Raw genomic sequence first — 23,621 nt, 5'->3', positions numbered from 1 at the left:
TATAAATTACACCAGCACAGTTCTAGCTTGGTTTCTGTGCTTCAAGTGAAGCTTTCACTGATCCAACTCTCTATGTTTTAAGAGCTTGTCCTCTGCTACCAAAACAAAGACCCTCTAAGATACAGCTAACAGTCGTGCCAGTCTTGCAGCTCCTCAAAAGTATATGAAGGTGAAAGGCGAGTATGGCTTCATATAAAGGCTATTCTAAAAGCCCGGAGAAAATACACAATTTTAACACTACTTATACATACCTGAAAATGGTGCATTCACCATAAGAAAAGTTTCCAGTGATGCTCTGGTTGCAGTTTGCCTGCGTGCATTAGTTATTTAATGAAGTAAGCAAATGTCTGTTCTGCTGAGCTACAGTAAAATTGAAAGTAAGTTTTTACTTTTTTTTTTTGGTCAAACAGAGACATATTTAAAGACTTGGAGTTCTAATTACATACAAATAGCTCAATTTTCAGGAATCTCTGCTTATGTAAATACTCTGTTTCCACTATCTCTGCTTGTATCCAGCCCCATAGAAAGAAAGAAGATTTTTTTCATGTTCTTTGTGGATAAGCTGTGTGCCCTGCACTAGATAACATTCTGAACATTTTCTTTACTAAATGTCTGCCAAGTTCTGTTGCAAGTACCTAAGGCCCTCCTTCGGTTCTGATCTGCAAACAGAATTACCAAAAGCTTTTTAAAAAGTTAAAAATCAAGACTGGAAATGCTATGAATTATGCTAACTGGACAACATAACGAACAGTAAAATTCTGTCATTAAAAGCAAATAAGTGAAAATTGGAAGAGAAAAAATCTCCTAGTAGGAGGTATATAAGCTTTATAAATCAACTTAGAAAATGGATCACACTCTGAAATATCAAGTGACTTTACAGAGATAATTAATTTACAACCTTCAAGAACAGTGATGTGATTTACCTTCAAAAGCAGAAACTGGTGCTCTGCTTTTCCCCTAAAATATATTCTTTTCACTTTGGCTACACAATACTCTCACGGAAGGAAAATGAAACTATTTGTTATACCTTATCTACACACAAAATGTAAGAAAATCAGACACTTAGAACTAGCCCAGATTCTTTTTCCTCTACCCTTTTTCTGCCTTACTGCACATACTATTTGCACTTTTTCATTGTTACCTGTAAACTTGCATATTAATATAAATACATGTGCAATTATTTTTCCTGTCTCATTTCAAATCATCAGTCATTATTCTTAATAATAACAAATGCCTAGCCAAACTTGCGCAAGTACTTTCACATTCCATGTTCTTAGGTATTTAATTTAGATCTGAAGTTTAGAGGCCACATTCTTCCATTATCTTTAATTAAGAGAGAGAATCACGGCAGAAGGCCTGCACTGTTGTGTGAGGAATTACACTTGGAATAAACTTCTTGCTGCTAACCATGTAAGCAGTTTCCCAGTTTCTGGACATATATGCTGTTTTCAAATAAAAGCTGTGTGTGAAGCCAAAAAGGGGCTGCATATTTCCCTCTTCAGTCCCCGTGCTGCACACTGTGAGAACCCACAACCTGATATGAATAGGCTTTCCAAGGCAATTCCAAACACAAAATTGAAAAGAGAGAAGAACCATCTAGGTGTTTTTGTTTGTTTGTTTGTTCAGTTTTCTCCGAGATTAGCTTATGATTGAGTGACCATATTACAAGTAATAGCTGAATGCAGAGAACTGCTGTTCTCCATCTATACTGGTTCCATTTTCATTCATGTGAACATTGCTTCTCTGGGCATACGGGATGCTGAGTCAAGATTTACACATTTTTTGCTTTATCAATTTATTTTACCCATCACCAAGCATCAATATTTGGATTTCTGTGTAAAGAAGTGAACAGGTCACCAAGGAACATCATATGTAATTAGATAGTTACTTAACAGTTTTGATTTGGTTGCTCTAGTTTTTTTTCTTATTAGTATATATGAGTTTCATAACAATCTGCATGTCAATACTCTTCCCCTCTATAACTAAGTGCGCTTTCTATGTCCTACTTTGACTTTAGAGCTGTTTTAGGAGAACTAAATGACAGAGGAAAAAAACAGGGAACCAGAATATGGAAAATTTTTCTTCAAAGAGTACTAGTTCATGCTTGAATGGCAGTGCAATGGAAGGAGATGAACCTACAGTACTGCAAAATGTACTGTACTACTAAACAACCAAAATAAAACATATTTATGTATCATGCAGTTTTAAGCATTAATACAGAGACACAGTTCAAAGAATGAAATAACTTTAACAGACATCTTTATGTCTGCTGCAGCTTGTAACTCAAAATTTGATTATTTAAAAATCATTTACTTGGTGGAGAGCAAAAAGTCTTTAGGAGTTTGTTTTTTTTTTTAATGTTACAGTGGTACCTATACTTTATTACTAATTCTCTCAACAATTCTGTTTTCAAAAACCACTCAAGAGGCTACTGGAAATTAGATGTCTATCTGAATGTAAACATACTCTAGCAATGCAGATGTAAGAAAATGCAGAAAAATTCAATAAAAATTAAATATTTTTCCCTTCCTATGCGAAAAAAGTATAATAAAGTAGCAACTATGTAAAAGAAAATGGTACTTAGAAAATTATTTGAGTTTTAATCATGATCGTGGGTGTTTGTACATCAGATATGAGGCTGTTAGGCATGATTCCATTTGCCGACCTCTGTTCAGGAAAGCACTTCTGAGTCCTTGAGCCAAGCAGTCTGGGAATCACTGCACGTAACAGCTGAGCAGGGACAACACATCTGCCTTTGGCTTCAGGGCAATACGACAGCATGGCAGTGAGTCTAGTTCTGTCTCTACTGTCTTTTTATCTTATCCGGTGTCTTTAAGCGCTGCCTCTTTGCTTCCACAGATATAACTGAGTACTATCTTTCAAAATTCATTCTCATAAAATGTTCCTCAACTGTAACCAAAATTTCCAGAATAGTCACTCATTATTCCTTTGTGATGGAAACATCTTTTGGGTACTGCCGGCACTACTGGAACAGGCTGCTAATCACAAGCTACAGTCTGGTTTAAATAGTAAAACATAATAAATGGAAGGCAAACGTCTGTTTCCCCCTCACTTGCCCTTCACGGTGCTCTGCAAGAACAAATAAGCCATTATCTTTAGCCTCTCCTCTCTCCAGAAGGCAGGCAGCAGAGGACCTGCTAAGCAACACGGGATGCAAGGAATGCAGCAGCGACCGAGCACAAGTGACAGTCGGGGCATCCCCACTTTGCTTTCCCCTCAGTCAGGCACACCAACTTCTACAATTCACAGGGATAAAAAGGGTGCACAAAGGCTTGTATTCAGTTCTCAAACCCCCTCAGTGCCACATCCACATGATTACTGCACACCTCCGGAGACAGTGACTCCATCACTCCCCTGTGCTGCCTGTTCCTGCGCCTGACCACTCCACCTGAGAAGAAAGCCTCCTAATATCCAACCTCAGTGTACGAAGACAAACTTCTCAGCTTTAGGAGCTTCATTACTGCTCCAAACACTGCAGCTCAGGTCGGTGACAATGGCCCCCCAGACCCACGTAGCCGAAGCGCGGCGACCAATGCCTCCACCCCGGTCCTTGAGTACGCAGACGCACCCAATACCGCGCTGGGCCCTCGCGCCTCGGAGACGGTGGAGGGGCGGGAACTGGCAGCGTCGCTTGCGTGGCGCCGCCGGTCACGTGGGTGCGAGAGAGAAGCCGGCGGCTGAGGCGTGCAGGCATCGGTATGGCGGCGGCGCTGGGCGGCTTGGGCCTCTTGCACGGCCGGTTCAGGCTGGCTGCTGCGGCCGCTGCGACCTCCTCCGCCCTCAGCCCCCGGGCTCCGGTGCGAGGGGGCGCCGCCGCTCTCCCCTCAGCTGGGAGGAGCTACGGTTCGGAGGCGAAGGAAGAAGAGGAGCTGCGAGTGCGGTACCTGGATGAAGAGCACAAAGGTAACAGGGGAAAGGCGCCGGCCGCTCCTCTGCGCGGTCTTACTGTCCTGGCGTAACCCTACATGCGACCGGGTTCAGAAGGGAGGCGCGGCTGGGCGGGCTGCCGGCGGCGGGGAGCAGGCTGCGGCTCCCGCTCAGCCTCTCCGCGCCGGTGCTGCGGAGCCGCTGTCACTTGCAGAAGTGGGTCAGCTGCCCTTCTCCTGACTTTTCTCAAAATACTCTCCTGGATGTGTCTCTCATCTGTTAGCCACTTTGCTGGCAGAAAATGAAGTTTAGCGGCTATCTGCTACAACCAGACAGCATCCCACGCCTGCTGTGTGCTTGTTTGCATGGGCAGACAGGGGCATCGAAGTTGTACCCACGTTTTCTTTTTTGGGAAGCTTCGCTTCAGCGTCACAGCCCACCTCATGCTTTTCTGTCAAACTTTACATGCTCCTCATAGCTCCTCCTCCTGTCAGCTGTTGTTAGCCTTATTTTCCTCAACTGTACCACGACCCTTGTTTTAATCCACCTGACCAAAAAATCACTGTAATTTGCAGCCAGTGCATTACAACACTTTGTATTTACTGCTTTGTTTTGGTATTCATTGGATTTTGGGGGCATTCTTCATCTGAAGATGTTGAATCTCTTTTAGCATTTGTTACTTCCCTTTTGGGTGCAGAAAACCTAGGAATGGTAGGCCACCAATGACAGGACCCGAGACAATGGCATGGAGCTGTGTCAGGCGAAGGCCAGGTGTGTGTTTGGAAAAGGTTATTCACCAGACAGCAGTGGGCACAGCCTGGAGATGCTGGAGTTCAGGATGTGTTTGGACACTGCTCTCAGATGCAGGGTTTGCGTTTTGGGTGATCCTGTGTGTAGACAGGGTTGGACTCCATCTTCCTTGTGCGTCCCTTCCAACTCAGGATGTTCAATGATAGAATAGCTGCGAGCTTTCCTTGTGAGGATTTATTTTTAGATCCATGTTGTTCTAACTACTTCTAAGGAAAAAGTCCTTGTGTGCAGCACTATGCTGTGACATACAGGTTTCCTTAGGTGGATAGTAGGTCTTGGAAAAATCTTGTGTTCAGTTGCAGGATTCAGTTTATAATTCTCAAAATCAACTCAGTTATGTCAAACTTGGCAGAGTTTTGGGCACGCAGCTTTGAGTTGAGCATTCATATATAAGCATAGATAGATTTGTATATGTAAAACTTTCAATTTTATCTTAAAGGTTAGAATATCAGTTTTTTAAGAGTCAGTAAGATTAATGATGTAATCTGATCCTGAAATCCATTTCTTATTGTTCTATTCTATTTGTTGTGGAGACTTGCTTCAGGGCAGGTAAGACTGCACTGGGCAAAGGATCTGAAGCAAAAAGGGCCACAAAAAAAGCTCTTTTTAGGGCTTTTTGAAGCCAGGAAAAGCGCGGTGCTTGTGCTGGGGGGCTGGCAGCTTGTGGGCAGGCTGGCAAGCTAGCAGAGGTGGAGCTGGCACTGCCCACTCTTAATCTTATCCATGACCTTGACCTCTGGCTGTTAGGCTATTAGCAGCCTTGGGGAGGGTGGGAGCTAGCTCACATACAGATCACTCACAGTTAGCAAAGAGCTTTGCTGCCCACTGAGAACAGGGAGGTGTAATCAGTGTGTGAGCACAGCCCACACTGCCCATACTGTACGGCAGTGGGTGTGAGAGGTGGGTCAAGGAGAAGGTTGTGTTAGTGCTGTCCCTGTTTGCTCAGGAGACCTGCTCTCACATTCGCAGTCTCTGAGACCTCAAATTGAAACATGGTCTCCATCAGGCTGGGGGCTCACCCCAAGAAGACTGTAGCAAGCCAGATGGAGGGCCTGCCCAGAGATGTAGCTGTTCAGGTCTCAGGCTGCAGGGAGTGCCTGAGCCTGCTGCTGCCGGGGAGGGTGGCAGGGATTCCACCTGTGTGAGGTGTGAGCAGGTGGATGAGCTGCTCAGTAAGGTAGTGGAGCTCAAGGAGGAGGTGGAGAGATTAAGATCCATCAGGGAATGTGAGCGGGAGATAGACTGGTGGTGTAACTCTCTGCGGGGAAGACACCAGAGTGATAGCCCCCAAATGGTGGCATATCCTCTCACCTGCCATAATCGAGCTGAGGGAAACAAACTGGGAGGAGGAAAGGAAGTCCCAGCTTGGCGACGCAGGCAACCCCATCCCGGCCTGCCTCGGTTCCCCAGGTGCCGCTGTAACAGGTTTGAGGCCCTGGAACCTGAGAGAGAGGTGAGTGAGGATGCAGGAGGAGGTCTGCCTGTGAAGTTGCCAAAGTTGCCTAGGGTGAGGCAGTCAACTCCATGCCTTGAGATTGCCTCCGCCAGGAAGGACAGAAGGGTGATCATCATAGGTGACTCCCTTCTGAGAGGAACGGAGGGCCCTGTATGTTGACCTGACCCTACCTGTAGGGAGGTGTGCTGCCTCCCTGGGGCCCAGGTCAGGGATATTTCTAGAAAACTCCCCGCTCTGATCCACCCCTCTGATTATTACCCTTCATTAATAGTTCAGGCTGGCAGCGATGAGGTTGCTGACAGAAGCCTGAAACTTATCAAAAATGACTTCAGGGGGCTAGGGTAGTTAGTTCAGGGAAAAGGAGTACAGGTGGTATTTTCTTCTATCCCTTCAGTGACAGAGAAGGACACTGAGAGGGGCAGGAAAACCCATCTCATAAACACATGGCTGAGAGGCTGGCGCAAATGCAAGAATTTGGGGTTCTTTGGTCATGGGGCGGTTTACTTGGCACCAGGCCTGAGGTCTGCTGATGGGTCTGTCCTGTCTCAAAGGGGGAAACACATCCTTGCCCAGGAGCTGGCAGGGTTTATAGAGAAGGCTTTAAACTAGAGACAAAGGGGGAAAGGGATAAAACCAGCCCTGCAAGAGGTGTGCCTAGGGGAGCATTGGGATTACAGGTGAGGCAGGGGGCTCAGCTGAAGTGCATCTATGCCAATGCTTGCAGCATGAGCAACAAACAGGAGGGGCTCGAAGCCATTGTGTGGCAGGCAAACTATGACCTAGTTGCCATTACGGAAACATGGTGGGATTGCTCCCATGACTGGAGTGCTGCGATGGATATCTACAAGCTCTTCAGAAAGGATAGGCAAGGAAGGAGGGGGTGGTGGCGTGGCTCCCTATGCTAGAGACTGTTTTGATGTTATCGAGCTTGCAACTAGAGAAGATAATGTTGAATCTCTGTGGGTTAGGATCAAAGAAAAGGTTGACAAGGCAGACATCCTGGTGGGGTTCTGTTATAGACTACCTAACCTGGATGAAGAGACAGATGAGTCGTTCTATGAACAGCTGGAAGAAGTTATGCAATTGTCAGCCCTTGTCCTAATGGAGGACTTCAACTTCCCCGATATATGCTGGGAATACAAAACAGCTCAGAGGAAGCAGTCTAGGAGGTTTGTAGAGTGTGTGGAAGATAACTTCCTTCTGCAGCTGGTGAGAGAGCCTACCAGGGGAGGTGCCCTGCTAGACCTGGTGTTTACAAACTGGGAAGGTCTGGTGGGAGATGTGGACCATGAAATGGTAGAGTTCTCAATTCTTGGTGGAACCAGGAGAGGGGACAGCAAAACTGCTTCTTTGGACTTCTGGAGGGCAGAGTTCGAATTGTTCAGGAGACTGGTAGGGAGGGTCCCTTGAGATTCAATCTTGGAGGTAAAGGGGTCCAGGAAGGCTGGTCGCTCTTCAAGAAGGAAGTCCTGAAGGCACAGGAACAGGCTGTCCTCCTGAGCCTCAAAATGAACCGGCCGGGAAGGAGACTGGTGTGGATGAACAGGGAGCTTTTCCTGAGGCTCCAGGAGAAAGAGAGAATCTACCTCCTGTGGAAGAAGGGACAGGCAACTCGGGGAGAATACGAAGAAGTTGTTAGGATGTGCAGGGAGAAAATTAGAAAGGCAAAAGCCCAGCTCGAACTCAGCTTGGCTGCTGGGATAAAAGGGAACAAGAAACTCTTTTACAAATATATTAACAGTAAGAGGAGGACCAAGGAGAATCTCCATTCCTTACTGGGCACGGCTGGGAATGTGGCCACTGAGGACAATGAAAAGGCTGAGGTTCTCAATGCCTTTTTTACGTCTGTCTTTAAAAGCCAGACCAGTTATCCTCAGAGTACTCTACTCTCTGACCTGGAAGTCTCGGGTGGGGACCGGAATAAACCCCCCATGATTCAGGAGGAAACGGTCAGAGACATACTACTCCACCTGGACTGCCACAAGTCCATGGGACCGGACAATATCCATCTGAGAGTGGTGAGGGAGCTGGCGGAGGAGATAGCCAAGCTGCTTTCCATCATCTGTCGGCGTTCCTAGTCAACTGGAGAGGTCCCAGAAGACTGGAGACTTGCCAGTGTGACTCCCATCTACAAGAAGGGTCGTAAGGAGGATCCGGGGAACTACAGGCCTGTCAGCCTGACCTCGGTGCCAGGGAAGGTTATGGAGCAGATTGTCCTGAGGGAGATCACACAGCATTTGCAGGACAACCGGGGTATCAGGCCCAGCCAGCATGAGTTTGTGAAGGGCAGGTCCTGCCTGACCAACCTGATCTCCTTCTATGATCGAGTGACCTGCTTTGTTGATGAGGGAAAGGCTGTTGATGTGGTCTACCTAGACTTCAGCAAAGCCTTTGACACTGTCTCCCACAGTATTCTCCTGGAGAAACTGGCAGCCCGTGGCTTGGACAGGTACACTCTTTGCTGGGTAAGGAGCTGGCTGGAGGGCCGGGCCCAGAGAGTGGTGGTGAATGGAGTTAAATCCAGCTGGCGACTGGTCACAAGTGGTGTTCCCCAGGGGTCGGTGCTGGGGCCTGTCCTCTTCAGTATCTTTATTGATGACCTGGATGAGGGCATTGAGAGCACCCTCAGTAAGTTTGCAGATGACACCAAGCTGGCAGGAAGTGTCAATCTGCCTGGGGGTAGCAAGGCCCTACAGAGAGATCTGGACAGGCTGAATCTCTGGGCTGAAGCCAATGGGATGAGGTTCAACAAGACCAAGTGCCGGGTCCTGCATTTGGGCTGCAACAAACCTAGGCAACGCTACAGGCTTGGGGCAGAGTGGCTGGATGGTTGTGTGGAGGAAACAGACCTGGGGGTGTTGGTCGATGCTCGGCTGAGCATGAGCCAGCAGTGTGCCCAGGTGGCCAAGAGGGCCAATGGCATCTTGGCTTGTGTCAGAAACAGTGTTGCCAGTAGGAGTAGGGAAGTCATTGTCCCTCTGTACTCAGCTCTGGTGGGGCCCCGCCTCAAGTACTATGTCCAGTTTTGGTCCCCTCACTGCAAGAAAGACATTGAGGCCCGGGAGCGTGTTCAGAGGAGGGTGACGAAGCTGGTGAGGGGTCTGGAGCACAGGCCTTACGAGGAGCGGCTGAGGGAGCTGGGATTGTTCAGTCTGGAGAAGAGGAGGCTCAGGGGAGACCTTATCGCTCTCTCTAACTACCTGAAGGGAGGTTGTAGTGAGCTGGGGTCGGTCTCTTCTCTCTTATAACTAATGACAGGATGAGGGAGAATGGCCTCAAGTTGTGCCAGGGGAGATTTAGGCTGGACATTAGGAAACACTACTTTTCTGAAAGAGTGGTCAGGCGCTGGAATGGGCTGCCCAGGGAGGTGGTTGAGTCACTGTCCTTGGAGGTGTTCAAGAAACATTTAGATATCGTGTTGAGAGACCTGGTTTAGTGGGATTATTGGTGATAGGTGGATGGTAGGACTGGATGATCTTGTAGGTCTTTTCCAACCTAGCTAATTTTATGATTCTAATCGCAAGAGTTCCTTAAAGACAGTACTTCTTTGGTCCTATTTTCTCAACCAACTGAGGAACTGAGAATTGGTTTTAAACATATGTCTTAATTTTAAGGTCATTTTAAATTGAAGTGGAGGCAAGAGAGGAGCAAAGAAGGCTTGGTAAAATGTTGGAGGGTATTTTTTCTTGTACGTTCTGTGCTTTTTTCTTTCTGCAGAAGAAACTTCTCTCTCTCTGCATCTTCCCTGGCATGCTGGCACATGCCGTCCTCCTCTCCCCATGTGACAAATTAATCTATCTGTTTTAGTTTACAGCATGTAATACCTGTGCTCCATTAGGTTGCTAATGCCATTTAAGCTCCAGTGGTTTTTGTCACTCATCCCTTACCTACCATTTCCTTCTCCAGCAGTTCCTTCCAGGTCCTTCCAAGTGGGACCCAGGCACTGTTGCCCCTGCATATTCTTCCACTTCATACTTCTTCACTGTATACAGGGACAGACCCTGTCTCTGTAACTACCTTTCAAGACATACACATGTTCATTTGTGCTATTCTTCTGTTCTTGTACATACCTAGTCTTTCTGAGTTGCTTGGCAGAAGGTGCATCGTCCCCAGTGCTGCATGTGGAAGCAGGAAAACTGACCAGAGCTGCCTCACACAGAGGTGCGCATCCCGTAGCTCTAGACACTTCTGTCCCTTCAGGCAAAGTAGCAAATTGCTCTGCTCCATAACACTTTTACGTGACTCATATACCGCACTTTTTGGGAAGGTATTAAGCATATACTGAAATGAGACTATATTTGAAAGGGCAAATTAGTGAATTTTTTATTTGAGACAAAAGAATACAAAAGATTTAGTTTGAATGTTTTTGTAGAATGCTTATGTATTCTGAACAAGATATTGCAAATCACATTGCCTTTAGTATCAGTTTGCTGTGAGTAGAGATAAATGTGGGTGCATTATTATTTTTTAATTAGATACATGTCTTTTACATTATTTGTATTTGATTATCTTCAAGGTCGGAAATTTATTATAGCTGTTGAAATTTCAGAACTTCTAGCCAAGTTGCATTAGGAAGCCCTTTACAAACTTGGATGAATTTAGGGTTTTTAGTTCAATTAGTATATGTAAGACAATTTTCTATCTTCATCAGTTAGAATTCTAATGTACATAAAATGTGCAGAACAATTATGGTCTCATTTGAAATAGTTCTTTCACAGCTTGGAAAATTGATAGCTGATAAAACAGGAAATTTTACTTTCTCTTCTATTTTTAAGTTTAAAAGTTTGAGCAGCTGACGTACTAATTTAAGGAGTGCAGGAAGATATGCAGAAGTACTTAGAGATAAAATGGTAAAGATGTGTACTTAGGATTTTGAAAATTGTTTAGTTGCTTTTTTAAAATAGTGCTCAATACATGTCTGTATGATTTTGTGCGTAAGTACTCATTGAAACTTTGATCAATGAAAACAACCAGAATTGTTCATGGTGCACTCACTGTGGCTTCTTGTTTCACTTAAGAAAATACAGTAAATGGAGACAAGCTAAGAACCAGCTTCTCTCTTTTCATCTCTCTCTCTCTCATTTCAGATTTTTTTTAGTTATTTAATAGTACGTTTGGATTGATAGTGTGTTTGCATATGTGTAACACAAATTATTTCTGTAAGTTCTTTTTATGTAAATCAAATTAATCTTTATAGGATAAATTATTAGCACGAATGTAGAGTCAGGATTTATAAGTAAAAGTTTTACTACTAAATATTGAGAACGAATATTGATTTGAAAACTACGAAGTACAAAACAGAACACATAAAAATCATTAAAGCACGGTTTCCTGTGTATTGATATAAACTGAATTTAATACAAGATCTAATCATTTTACTTAAGTTGATTCACCCTGTTTTGTATAATGTGGAAAGAAATACAATCTTCTCTCTCAATGGTTTTAAATAATGATATAATGTATATTTTGCTGTCTCTTTTGAAGTACAAGAACCTTTTAAGATGAACTATTTACTCATAAAAATCCCATATTTAGTTACACTGTGAAATGAGGATGTGTCTGGGAATTTACAGGTATTTTGAAGCTATCATGCGTATACGTAGGTTGCTCTGAAAGTAATTCCTCTTTTTTCCATGGAAACTAGAACAGATGCAAAGACCACAAAACACTGTTTGATGGAGGAAATTCTTGGCTACAAAGCACTGTTTTTCAGCATAATCAAAACCATTAGGTGTGCATTGTCACCAGTGATGAGCAAAAGCCTGCATGCCTGTTCTCAGTGCCTTCTTTACATTTGTCTTTAAAAGTCAGACCAGTTATCCTTGGGGTACTCTACCCCCTGACTTGGAAGTCTGAGATGGGAAGCAGAATAAACTCCCCACAGTCAGAGACCTACAATTCCACCTGGACTGCCACATGTCCATTGGCCAGATGGGATCTACTTGAGGGAGCTGGCGGAGGTGATTGCCAGGCCACTTTCCACCATCTATTAGCATTCTTGGTCAACTGGAGAGGTCTTACAGAACTAGAGACTTTCTGATGTGACTCCCATCTACAAGGATTGTAAGGAGGATCCAGGGAACTGCAGGCCTGTCAGCCTGACCTTGGTGCCAGAGAAGGTTAGGAGCGGAGTGAGATAGCACAGCATGTGTGGGACAGCCAGGCGATCAGGCCCAGCCATCATGGGTTCATGAAAGGCAGGTCCTGCTTGACCTGCCTTTCATGATCTCCTTGTGTGATTGAGTGACCATCCTGGTGGATGAGGGAAAGGCTGTGGACATAGTCTACGTAGACTTCTGTCACATTTCATCCCTATTTGGCCTAGTTCCATGACAGGGGTCAAAGGGACCAACAGACCCATGCCCCAGGAATGAGGGAAAAGGGAAGAAGGTAGAGAGGTAGACCTCAACAATGAAAAGAGTGGTAACGAGATAATGAGAAAACTTAATTTACTAAATATACAAGCAGAATGTGAGATGATACAATATAATACAATCTAATTGGAATTGAAGCTAATAAATAAAACGAGGGAGAGGGGGTTTCCGAGACCAAAGTCCCTATTTTAATGCTGTTGGCAAGATGACCAGGGAGCACAGAGAACAAAGAGAGCAAAGAGGCAGTTTCGTGACTCCCAGTCAGTTTTATCTTTCCCTCCAAACGGAAAAAGGAAATGGAACAAGAAAGTCTTCTGGCAGTTGTAGTTCATTCTTCTCTTCGGAGACCAAAAGACCGGAAGTATCGTCAATCTGCAGAACTGTAGTATTAACTCTTTAATTCCCAGTACACTACATGATGTTATGATGTGGAATACCAATCTAAAATCATAAAATCATGACAGACTTGGGTGAAGCCTTTGACAGTCTCCCACAGTATTCTCCTAGAGAAGCTAGCAGCCTGTGCCTTGGACAGGTACACACTTTTCTGGGAGTCAAAGGGACATGGCTAACCTCTTTTCAGTGGTCTGTGGGGACAGGACAAGGGGAAACAGTTGAACTTGAGCATAGGAAGTTCCGCACCAATATGTGAAGGAACTTCATCACAGTGAGGGTGACGGAGCACTGGAACAGGCTGCCCAGGGGGGTCGTGGATTCTCCTTCTCTGGAGATATTCAAGACCTGCCTTGACACCTACCTGTGCAGCCTACTGCAGGGAGCCTGCTTTGGCAGGGGGGCTGGACTTGATGATCTCTAGAGGGCCCTTCCAACTCCTACAGTTCTGTGATTTCTGTGATAAAGAACTGGCTGAAAGGCTGGGCCCAGAGATTGGTGGTGAATGGAGTTAAATCCAGCTGACGACCGGTCACGAGCAGTGTTCCTCAGGAGTCAGTACAGTGGCCTATCCTGTGTAATATCATTATTGATGACCTGGACAAGGGGATTGAGTGCACCTGCAGCAAGTTTGCAGATGACACTAAGTTGAGAGAAAGTGTCGATCTGGCTGGGGATAGGAAGGTCCTTCAGAGGGATCTGGAGAGGCTAGATCTGTGGACTGAGGCCACTGCGATGAAGTTCAGCAAGACCAAGTGCCAGGTCCTGCCCTTTGGTCACAACAACCCCAGACAACACAACAGGCTTGGGGCAGAGTGTCTGGAAGACTGTATAGATGAAATGGACGGGGGGGTATTGGTCGATGCTCAGCTGAACATGAGCCAGCAGTGTGCCCAGGTGGCCAAGAAGACCGATGGCATCTTGGCTTGTATCAGAAACAGTGTTGCCAGCAGCAGCAGGGAAGTGTCCCCCTGTACTAAGCTCTAGTGAGGCCGCAACTCAAGTACTGTGTTCAGTTTTGGTCCCCTCGCTGTCAGAAAGACACTGAGGCCCGGAGCATGTCCAGAGAAGGGCAACAAAGATGGTGAGGGATCTGGAGCATGCATCTGTTTCAGAGTACGTTCAGATCTGAGAGACAGGATGTCTCAGGAGTGGAGGGAAGGAAACTACACGCTCAGAGCAGCAGGGTTATGAATTGTATTTGATGCACACAAACACACATACAGGCATCTATTCTAGATTAGATCAGATAGTGGCAAGCAAGTGCAGTATTACTTACTCACCCTTGAGAGACAGGTGAATTGCCAAGTAGGAGAAAGAGAAGGAACATGCCAACATAGTGGATTCAACAGGAAGTGTCAGAAGGATATCTCCTGCTTCAAGGTGCACTTTTCTTCTCTAAAAATCCACCACAACCTTCCTCTTGGTTTTATTCTCTCCAGGGTCTACAGGGATTTTTCCACTTGCTCGCTGGATCCGTGTGGTCAGCGCGTGGTGAAGAGTTCAAGTGGAATACCTGCTTGCAAAAAGCAAGTTCTTTGCAAAACAAGCTGAACTATCAAGGTCAGCTTCCTACCAAAACAAGATAAGCGGCTTTAGCTGCAAATGCTGCTTTCCTCAGAACTGTCATGTGACCCATGGTTCTAGTCACGCAGCCATCCAGTTATGCTCTCTGTCAGAATACTTCGTTCCAATTCAGGATCATTCTTCGGCCAGGACCTTTTTGTTCCCTGACCCAGTGTCTTGTAAGGTGCAGCTAAAGGAACTTGAATTGTTTAGTGTAGAGAAGAGGAGGCTCAGCGTAGACCTTGTAGATCTCTACAGCTGCGTGAAAGGAGGTTGTGGCAAGGTGGGAGTTAGTCTTTTCTCCCACTTAACTAGTGATAGGATGAGAGGTATTAGCCTCAACTTTTGCTGGGGAGATTCAGGCTGGACATTAGGAGAAATTTCTTTTCTGAGAGAGTGGTCAGGTGCTGGAATGGGCTGCCCAGGGATGGTTGATTCACCATCCCTAGAGGGGTTCAGAAAATGCGTAGATGTTGTACTAAAGGACATGATTAAGTGGGGAAATATTGTTGGTAGATAGACATTTGGATTAGATGATCTTGGAGGTCTTTTCTGAGCTTGATGATTCTGTGATTTGTAAACACCTGCACCAGTGGAGGTGACCCGCTGTCACAACTCCTGAAATGCACCACCCCCCATGTCACTGCGCTCACATTCACTGTTTGGACATTTGTTCAGCAAACATCAATAAATGTCAGTAGGTGCCATTTTTTTCCCCATATGGAGGAACTCAGTGACACCCCTTTGCCTCGTACACACTTCCATGTCAGATGCTGTTTTGACAAACTGTCTTTCTGCTGCCATCTGTCACACAATAAGTAAATGTAACGGAATATTAGTGGGAAGGTTCAACCTGTTCTGCCATACCACCAACATCTGCTTCCGGCAGTGTGGGCCAACATAGTGAAAAATGATGCATTACTTTTGGAACAATCCTTGTATGTATGTGTATCCTTTTCTCACTAAAATACAGTTTTGCTTTTTATACTTGTGTGACTTAATTATAATTTTCTTTTTAACATTAAAAATTATGCCACAGCTCTGGTGGCAAGAGTAGTATTCATTGTATGTTTACTTATGCTTTTCCTCTGTTGGGATAGGAGGCAGCAGATAGAGTTGCTTTGAACCAGTTTCAGATCACACAAGAAATGTGGCAGTCGCAATCTGGTAATAAAGAAGGAATTGCTTACCCCTTTCTGCAGAATCAGGACTTCCAAAACATTCCAAAGGAGGCAGTCTTCAAGTAGAGATGCTTCCTTTGTGGTTGCCAGCCCTTAAATGAGGTTAGGGAAGGGTGTGTGACCCCTTCTGATCGCACAGGTAAGTTGCTTCCACCTGTGCACCCAGGGCTGGCTACGCCCCTTTACCAGGTGCTCAATCACTGGTTCAGGCTATGACCTAACAGTTCCCATATATAGAGCTGAGAAATAATACAAACTGTCCTTGACTACTTACATAGCATTGGAATCGAGATAATAGAGTGAAATATGACTTTTAATATGTACGTGTGATTAATATTAGATACATCTTATTTGCTAAAGAGTTTTCTGCAGTAATGTGGAAATGACTCCCAGGAAAAAATTATGAAATCAATACTGCATTCAGCATTGTCTGAATGGCTGTTCCTTCATAGAATCATAGAATTGCTCAGGTTGGAAAAGACCTTAAAGGTCATCAAGTCCAACCACAACTTAACCATACTACTCTAACCACCCACCGCTAAATCATGTCCCTGAGCACCAGATCCAAACAGTTTTTAAACACTTTCAGGGATGGTGACTCAACCACCTCCCTGGGGAGCCTGTTCCGGTGCTTAACAATCCTTTCTGTAAGGAAGTTTTTCCTGATATTCAACCTAAATCTCCCCTGCTGCAACTTGAGGCCATTTCTCCTTGTCCTGTCACCTGTCACCAGTGAGAAGAGACCAACCCCACTCACTGCAATCACCTTTCAGGTATTTGAAGTGAGCAATAAGGTCTTCCCTCAGCCTCCTCTTCTCCAGACTAAACAGCCCCAGTTCGTTCAGTTGCTCCTCATAGGGCATATTCTCCAAGCCCTTCACAAGCCTTGTTGCCCTTCTTTGGACCTGCTCCAGCACCTCAATGTCCTTTCTGTATTGAGGTGCCCAAAACTGAACACAGTACTCAAGGTGGGGCCTCACTGGTGCCGAGTACAGGGGCAGGATGACTTCCCTAGTCCTGCTCACCGCACCATTCCTGATCCAAGCCAGGATGCCACTGGCCTTCTTGGCCACCTGGGCACACTGCTGGCTCATATTCAGCCGACAGTTCATCAGCACACCAAGGTCCCTTTCTGTCAGGCAGCTTTCCAGCCACTCCTCCCTAGGCCTATAGGGTTTCCTGGGGTTGTTGTGACCAAATTGCAGGACCCGACACTTGGCCCTATTGAAACTCATATGGTTTACCTTGGCCCATAGTTCCAGTCTACCCAGGTCCCTCTGTAAAGTCTTTCTACCCTCCAGCAGATCAGCACTCCCTCCCAACTTGGAATACGTTTATAATGTATTTGCAACTTTCTTGACATTGGAAAGATATTGGAATTCCATTATTATGATTTATTCTGATATTTGTTTGTGAATGTGATGATGAGTATTTACTACTTTTTACAGATAAGTTTTTTGAATTTTTTTTAAAGATATTGACAAGCATGCCCATAGGTAGACACTCTGGAAGAGTGAACCATGATTAAAAGTTTCAAATGAGGATGTGAGATTTTTCAGAATGCATGCAAAGAATCAACTACTCTGTATTGCTAGCCATAATTGTTAAAATGGTTAGCAATAATGTTTGTACTTCTTGCTATTTTTTTTTCCCCAGAAGGTTTGGTGGGACTCTGCAGTGTTGTCTGGTGCCCAATTTGCCCTGATTAGGAAATGTCATCCCATCTAAAATTTATATGCCCAAATGACCAGGGATTTAAAGTCTGTTGGATACCCAAAACAGGGAAAACTTGCCTTAAACAGTTTCTGTTAGGATGACACCCAGCAATTAATTCCGAGTCTTTGGCAAACTGACATGGTGAGTTGTATTCCCAGATTTTGGTGACAAGAAGATCTTGGAGTAGGCTAGGGAAGGGAGAAAGTACATGCTTGGGATTAAATTACTGAAATGGAAGTAAGTATTTTTCTACTTCGATAATATGACTGAGCAGGTACTCAATTGATCTGTAGTTTGGTCATTGATTAATACATTAGGAAAACTTCCCAAGTCTTATGGAAGTTTTAAAAATAACCAAGGAATTTAAGGATGCCCAGATAATACTGTAATGAAGTATTAGAACAAAATTGACTCAAACAGGTATTGGGGAATATCTTTTAATATGCCTCACTTCAATATATGATTTTCTCATATTAACCTCATATGCTTTTCTGCTTGCAGTTACTGCTTTACTTTTTTTCCCCCCCTCTTATTTAAGAAATGGATGTCATCTTTATTTACTTCTCACTTATCTTGAAAGGGAGACAGAATTGATAGGCTTATGACTTGGAGGGATACTTCTAAGACTTAACTTGCATGATTTGTCTCTAAGGGGCCCTTCTTCATAGGAAAATTACTAAATATGTTTTAATGTTATTTGGGAGATCCTTCTAATGTTGACGGTCGTAGCTGAAGAATGTCACTGCCATTGAAAAAACATGCTTTTGCTAAGGACCTTATTTTTTAGTTAAAAAATAGTTTGAGATGATAATGTCTTCACCTTATTCAAACCTTGGATATGCAAGTGTACCAGCCTTAGAGCTTAAAATCAGAGCCAGGTCAGCTGGCTCTTTGTTGCTTTAAAATGTGGTGCTGATTTTGCTTTATCTGTGTGTGAAGGTACCATCCTCCTGAAGAATAAGTTTCAACAGTAGAAAAGTGCTGCTCTCAGAAGCATGAAGAGATTCCTGTTTTGAGTGCTGATTGAGGGCTGTTGCAGGAGGTCCTAGATGAAGACCTCAAGGCATGTTGATGAATGTAGTTTGGTTTTAGAGAATAAAGGAGTGAAGGTTTTTTGGATCAGCCAGGCTCTTCTCTTTCTTGGTAAGGATTAATTGGACCTTGGGAGCAATCAAGAGCAAAGTGTGCTCTTCTACTTGGGTTTAACCATTTTCATCTAAACTTTGGGCATGGTAGCTGGTGAATGGAAGACTTTGTTGTCAAATTGGTAGCTGCAGGAGGAGCAGGAGCTCAGTTTAACAGTGTGTATGTGTGTAGGCACATACACTCAGGAGAAAGAGGAAGGAGAGTGGGCTTAAACACTAATAGATCATTGCTTTGGGTGGACATATTTCTGTGAAAGAAATAGTATGTACTGAGAAAACAAGACAGCCTCCAAAGGTGACTAGGAGAGCCTGAGTATGTCGAGATGGTAGTTGCAGAGTTTGGTGTTGTGGCAGTAAATACAGAGGCAAATACTGAGTTTCTGGTAGGTTGATGGCAACACTGTGGGCCTTTTTGTTTGCAACAAAGGGAGCTCCCTTTTTCATTCCTAGACCCAGTGCTAGTCCATTGTCTTCATTTGCCTTCTATTCTCCAGGTGAAAAACAAAATCCTGATTGTTAAGACCTTAGCAAGATTGGATCAATTTCTGATGTTTAGGATTCAGGAAATTGTAATATGTTCAGGAAGTAATTGCCTAAAAGATTATTATCTGGATAAACTTCATGGGATTTTCCCATTTGATTGTCATGCCTGTTAAGCTAAAGGAGAAGGAATAAGGACAAGCAAACGGTGTTTCTTGTGTGACACAGATCAGTGTAATATGTAATCTCACATTGAGTCAACGGATCTCTTAGTGGACTAAGGTAGCTATAAAAGTGTGATCAGAGCTGTGTAGCCTAGCACTGAGCTTGTATCTTGCGGGTGAGTTTCTGTAAGTTTTATTATTTTTAAACAGAAGTTCAGATATTTTGTTGCTAGCATTCTCTCTCTCTGTAACTTCATTTACCTGTATCAGAATTGCTAGTCTTAGCTGTGATAGCACTTCTTGCTTTAAGAAGTTTCTCAAAGCAGGCTGTCTAAATATGGAAACAATGAATTAATTTGCTTGATTACATGTCAGCACTTCGCACACAAACATGAAATTTGTGCTTGCCATAGGTAATTTAAGATTTAGCCCTTATAAGCACTATTTCATGTGATAGTGTTAGGGCCATATTTTTACTTGTTAAAATACATAATTTCTGTTGAACACTGAAATGTTCAGCATTGAAAAACTCAAGTCCACTTTTTTTTCTTTCTAAAGCTAAATGACTACACTAGTATTTTTCTTTTAGCAATCCTGAAATTGAAATAATTACTTATGTGGGTATTATATATTTTTCTGTATTATAACAGTGATACAATTTTTCTTCCCCTCCAGGAATTGTGGTGCTTGGGTTAAACAGATCTCATGCCAAGAATGCACTTAACAAAAATCTTTTAAAAATGGTAAGTGAAAAGAATAGTTTCTAGTATGAAGGTGAAGTACTGGAATTAAATACTTTTAAAAGTGTTTGGTTATTCCCCTTCCTCCTTTTCTCTTTAGATGTCAAAAGCTGTGGATGCTTTGAAATCTGATAAGAAAGTACGAACTGTTATATTCCGAAGTGAAGTCCCAGGGATATTCTGTGCTGGTATGCAAACTTAATTTTCCTGAGAAGCTGGAAATCTTTGTCTAATTTTTTGCACACACACAGACACACATATACATTACACACACACACTCACACAGACACAAAGATACGCACATGAAAAAAAAAAAGAAAATCAAAAAGAAAAACAACAACAAAAAAGCCCAGATTCCAAGGAAACTTGTCTTATATACATAATATTATATTCATTCATTATATTATATTCTTATCTCAGTAGCAAACAGAATGGTTTCATATGATTTTCCTCAATTGTTAACAAGAACTGAACATCTGTTTTATTCTTTCTGTGTCATAAAGTGTTTCAAAAACTAGTGTGGTGGTGTAAAATCATTTAATTGAGCTCTTACAAATTGTTGCATGTAGTTCACACTAAGGACCAAAACCAGCAAATAACTGTATGGGAAGTTGTATTAAAAATATTTTAAACACGTTAAAATCAACTTTAAATTAATTAAAGTTAAACCTCAGTTAATAGACTGAGTGTAAAAAAAACAAAGCACACGCACAACTCAAATATCGAGTGGTAAAAATGCCCTAAGTCCTAAGAAGGCAAAAACTCTGAACAACCAAAAGCTGGGAACAAGAATTTGTCAACATATCAAAATCAGTGGAAGCAGGCATGTATTTCGTAGATGAATAGTGTCGTTGTATTCAGATGTTCAACACAGTGCTTTGTTCAAATTGAATTTTAATCCATTTCAAATGGTATAAGTAAGTCCATTTCTTCTTTCTAATGTATAAATAAAGCTGTCAGGATAGATGAGAAGATCAATTCTAAAATCTTAGTTTTATGCAGTGGTTAAGCTTACTAACCACACATAACGTAATTAATTCAATTTTAAATGCAAAACATTGTTTCCAGCTTTTACTTGAATAATGTGTTTAAGAAATTATTGTGAGATTTTGTTGTTGTTAGTTTTAGTAACTGTTTTCATCCAGCTGCAGTGTGTTGCTTATAAGGCTTCCATAAAGAATCATTTTGAAAAAAAGGAGTAGTCCATAACAGCATTTTGTAATACATGTCAAGAATTTGAATATAGGTATGCTAATCATCATATTTCATTTAAAAGTTGCATCTTGGTTTTAAAACAAGAAGTTGTAGACATTAGTAACTAACAATAATCTTTGGGAAAATAAACATTAAAAGCTGTAGTTTTTAAACTGATGAAGAGTGGTGAATGTTCAGCGGAACACATGCAAATATGTTTTCAAGTTAGGTGTTAGAAAATTTATGTGAAAATGTGTCTCTTAGTTGTCTTGTTAGCAATTATTTTTTTCAATTTTTTTGACATTCATGAATTTTGTGGTAGCTATAATATAGGAAATTTGTGATCAGACTAATTTTGAGTGAAAGGATTTCAGGTCCCCTATTAAAATAGTATTTATGAAATCCAAGTTACTTAGTATTATTTACTGGCTGGTTTCACAGAGATATTTTCTTGTTAAGGTATAAAGACTGCTTTGTTGTCTGTTTGTCTGGCTTGAAAAACAACTTAGAGTGTGTATAGAAAGCTGACTGTGGACAACTCAGCAATTTTGTGGATGACAACAAGCTGTGAGGTGCTGTTGATACACTAGAGGGATGGAATGCCATCCAGAAGGACCTAGGCAGGCTTGAGCAGTGGGCCCTGGAGAACCTCATGAGGTTCAACAAATCCAAGTGCAAGGTGTTCTACCTGGGTCAAGGTAACATCCACTACCAACACAGGCTGGGGGATGAAAGGATTGAGCACTGCCCTTCCAAAAAAGTCCTGGGGATACTGGTGGATGGGAAGCTGGACATGAGCCATTAATGTAGCCTCGCAGCCTAGAAGGCTATGGGCTACATTACAAATCACCACTCTGTGCTCGTGAGGCCTCACCTGGAGTACTGCTTTTAGTTGTGGAGTCCTCAGTACAGGAGAGACACAGGCCTGTTGGAGCGCGTCCAGAGGAAGGCCACAGAAATGATCCATGGAATGGAACACCACTCCCATGAGGACAGGCTGAGAGAGCTGGGGCTATTCAGCCTGGAAAAGAAAAGGCTCTGGGCAGACCTGAGTGTGGCCTTTCAGTATCTAACGGGGAGCTACAGGAAAGAAGGGAGCAGACTCTTTAGTAGGATCTGTAGTGGTAGAACAAAGATAAATGATTTCAAGCTTAAAGAGAGTAGATTTAGATTAGATATAAGGAATAAAATCTTTTACAGTGAGGGTGGTGAGGCACTGGAACAGGTTGCCCAGAGTTGTGGTGAATGCCTCGTCCCTGGAGACTTTCAGTGGAGGCTAAATCAAGCCCTAGGCAACCTGACCTAGCTGTGCGTGTCCCTGTTCGTTGCAAGGAAGTTGGACTAGCTGACCTTTAAGGGTCCCTTTCAACTCTAAGGATTCTATGATTCTATGATAAGATGCAAGAATGTTTATATGTGGACACAGGAAGGGAAAATAACTGTGAAAAGAGGAGTGAAAAAAGACTAGGACTGGATAGCTAGATCTTAAATCAGGGTTTGGAGTCAGGGCATGGACCAATTATCCTAATTTAACAAAAATAAAAAGTGAATGACAAGAGGGTGGGTCTGTGAAAGGAATCTCTTGCAACTGAACCAGTGAAATTATGATGTTCCAATGGTGGTAACTGAAATTCAGGATGAGCTGGAAGATTTGAGACAGAATTTGCCAATGATAATGATCAGAAAGAGCTAAGTGGCTGTATGGTTTGCTTCTGTAGAAGGTGTTAAGAGATGTGTATAAAGAGAGGAAAAATGCAGAAAGCATAGGGGAATATGGAGAAAACAGATAATGGCTTAGGGAAGTAGGAGAGAGGGAGGGACTGAGGAGCGTATCGAATCTAGCAAAATATTACTGGATCTAGCAAAATATTTACTGGATGTGGCTGGGAATGTGGCCACTGAGGACAATGAAAAGGCTGAGGTTCTCAATGCCTTTTTTACGTCTGTCTTTAAAAGCCAGACCAGTTATCCTCAGAGTACTCTACTCTCTGACCTGGAAGTCTCGGGTGGGGACCGGAATAAACCCCCCATGATTCAGGAGGAAACGGTCAGAGACATACTACTCCACCTGGACTGCCACAAGTCCATGGGACCGGACAATATCCATCTGAGAGTGGTGAGGGAGCTGGCGGAGGAGATAGCCAAGCTGCTTTCCATCATCTGTCGGCGTTCCTAGTCAACTGGAGAGGTCCCAGAAGACTGGAGACTTGCCAGTGTGACTCCCATCTACAAGAAGGGTCGTAAGGAGGATCCGGGGAACTACAGGCCTGTCAGCCTGACCTCGGTGCCAGGGAAGGTTATGGAGCAGATTGTCCTGAGGGAGATCACACAGCATTTGCAGGACAACCGGGGTATCAGGCCCAGCCAGCATGAGTTTGTGAAGGGCAGGTCCTGCCTGACCAACCTGATCTCCTTCTATGATCGAGTGACCTGCTTTGTTGATGAGGGAAAGGCTGTTGATGTGGTCTACCTAGACTTCAGCAAAGCCTTTGACACTGTCTCCCACAGTATTCT

At 43.5% G+C, this 23,621-nt stretch overlaps 1 protein-coding gene across 4 annotated transcripts in view; it reads left to right on the top strand.

Moving 5' to 3' along the window:
* Positions 3,602-23,621, top strand: part of AUH (AU RNA binding methylglutaconyl-CoA hydratase) — a 134,650-nt gene continuing 114,630 nt past the window's right edge. Inside the window, exons 1-3 of one of the 4 annotated variants that reach the window (XM_021379698.1) lie at positions 3,602-3,924; positions 19,849-19,916; positions 20,014-20,101. In XM_021379698.1, the coding sequence (XP_021235373.1) occupies positions 3,720-3,924; positions 19,849-19,916; positions 20,014-20,101 (361 nt within the window). In that variant the 5' untranslated portion in view covers positions 3,602-3,719. Of the gene's footprint in view, positions 3,925-5,233; positions 5,248-19,848; positions 19,917-20,013; positions 20,102-23,621 lie in introns of those variants that run through there. The other 3 variants (XM_021379695.1, XM_021379697.1, XM_021379696.1) reach the window with 3 other exon arrangements.

Source organism: Numida meleagris, chromosome Z (genome assembly GCF_002078875.1).
Source record: "Numida meleagris isolate 19003 breed g44 Domestic line chromosome Z, NumMel1.0, whole genome shotgun sequence".
NCBI lineage: Eukaryota > Metazoa > Chordata > Aves > Galliformes > Numididae > Numida > Numida meleagris.
This window is presented reverse-complemented; position numbering and strand designations above follow the sequence as displayed.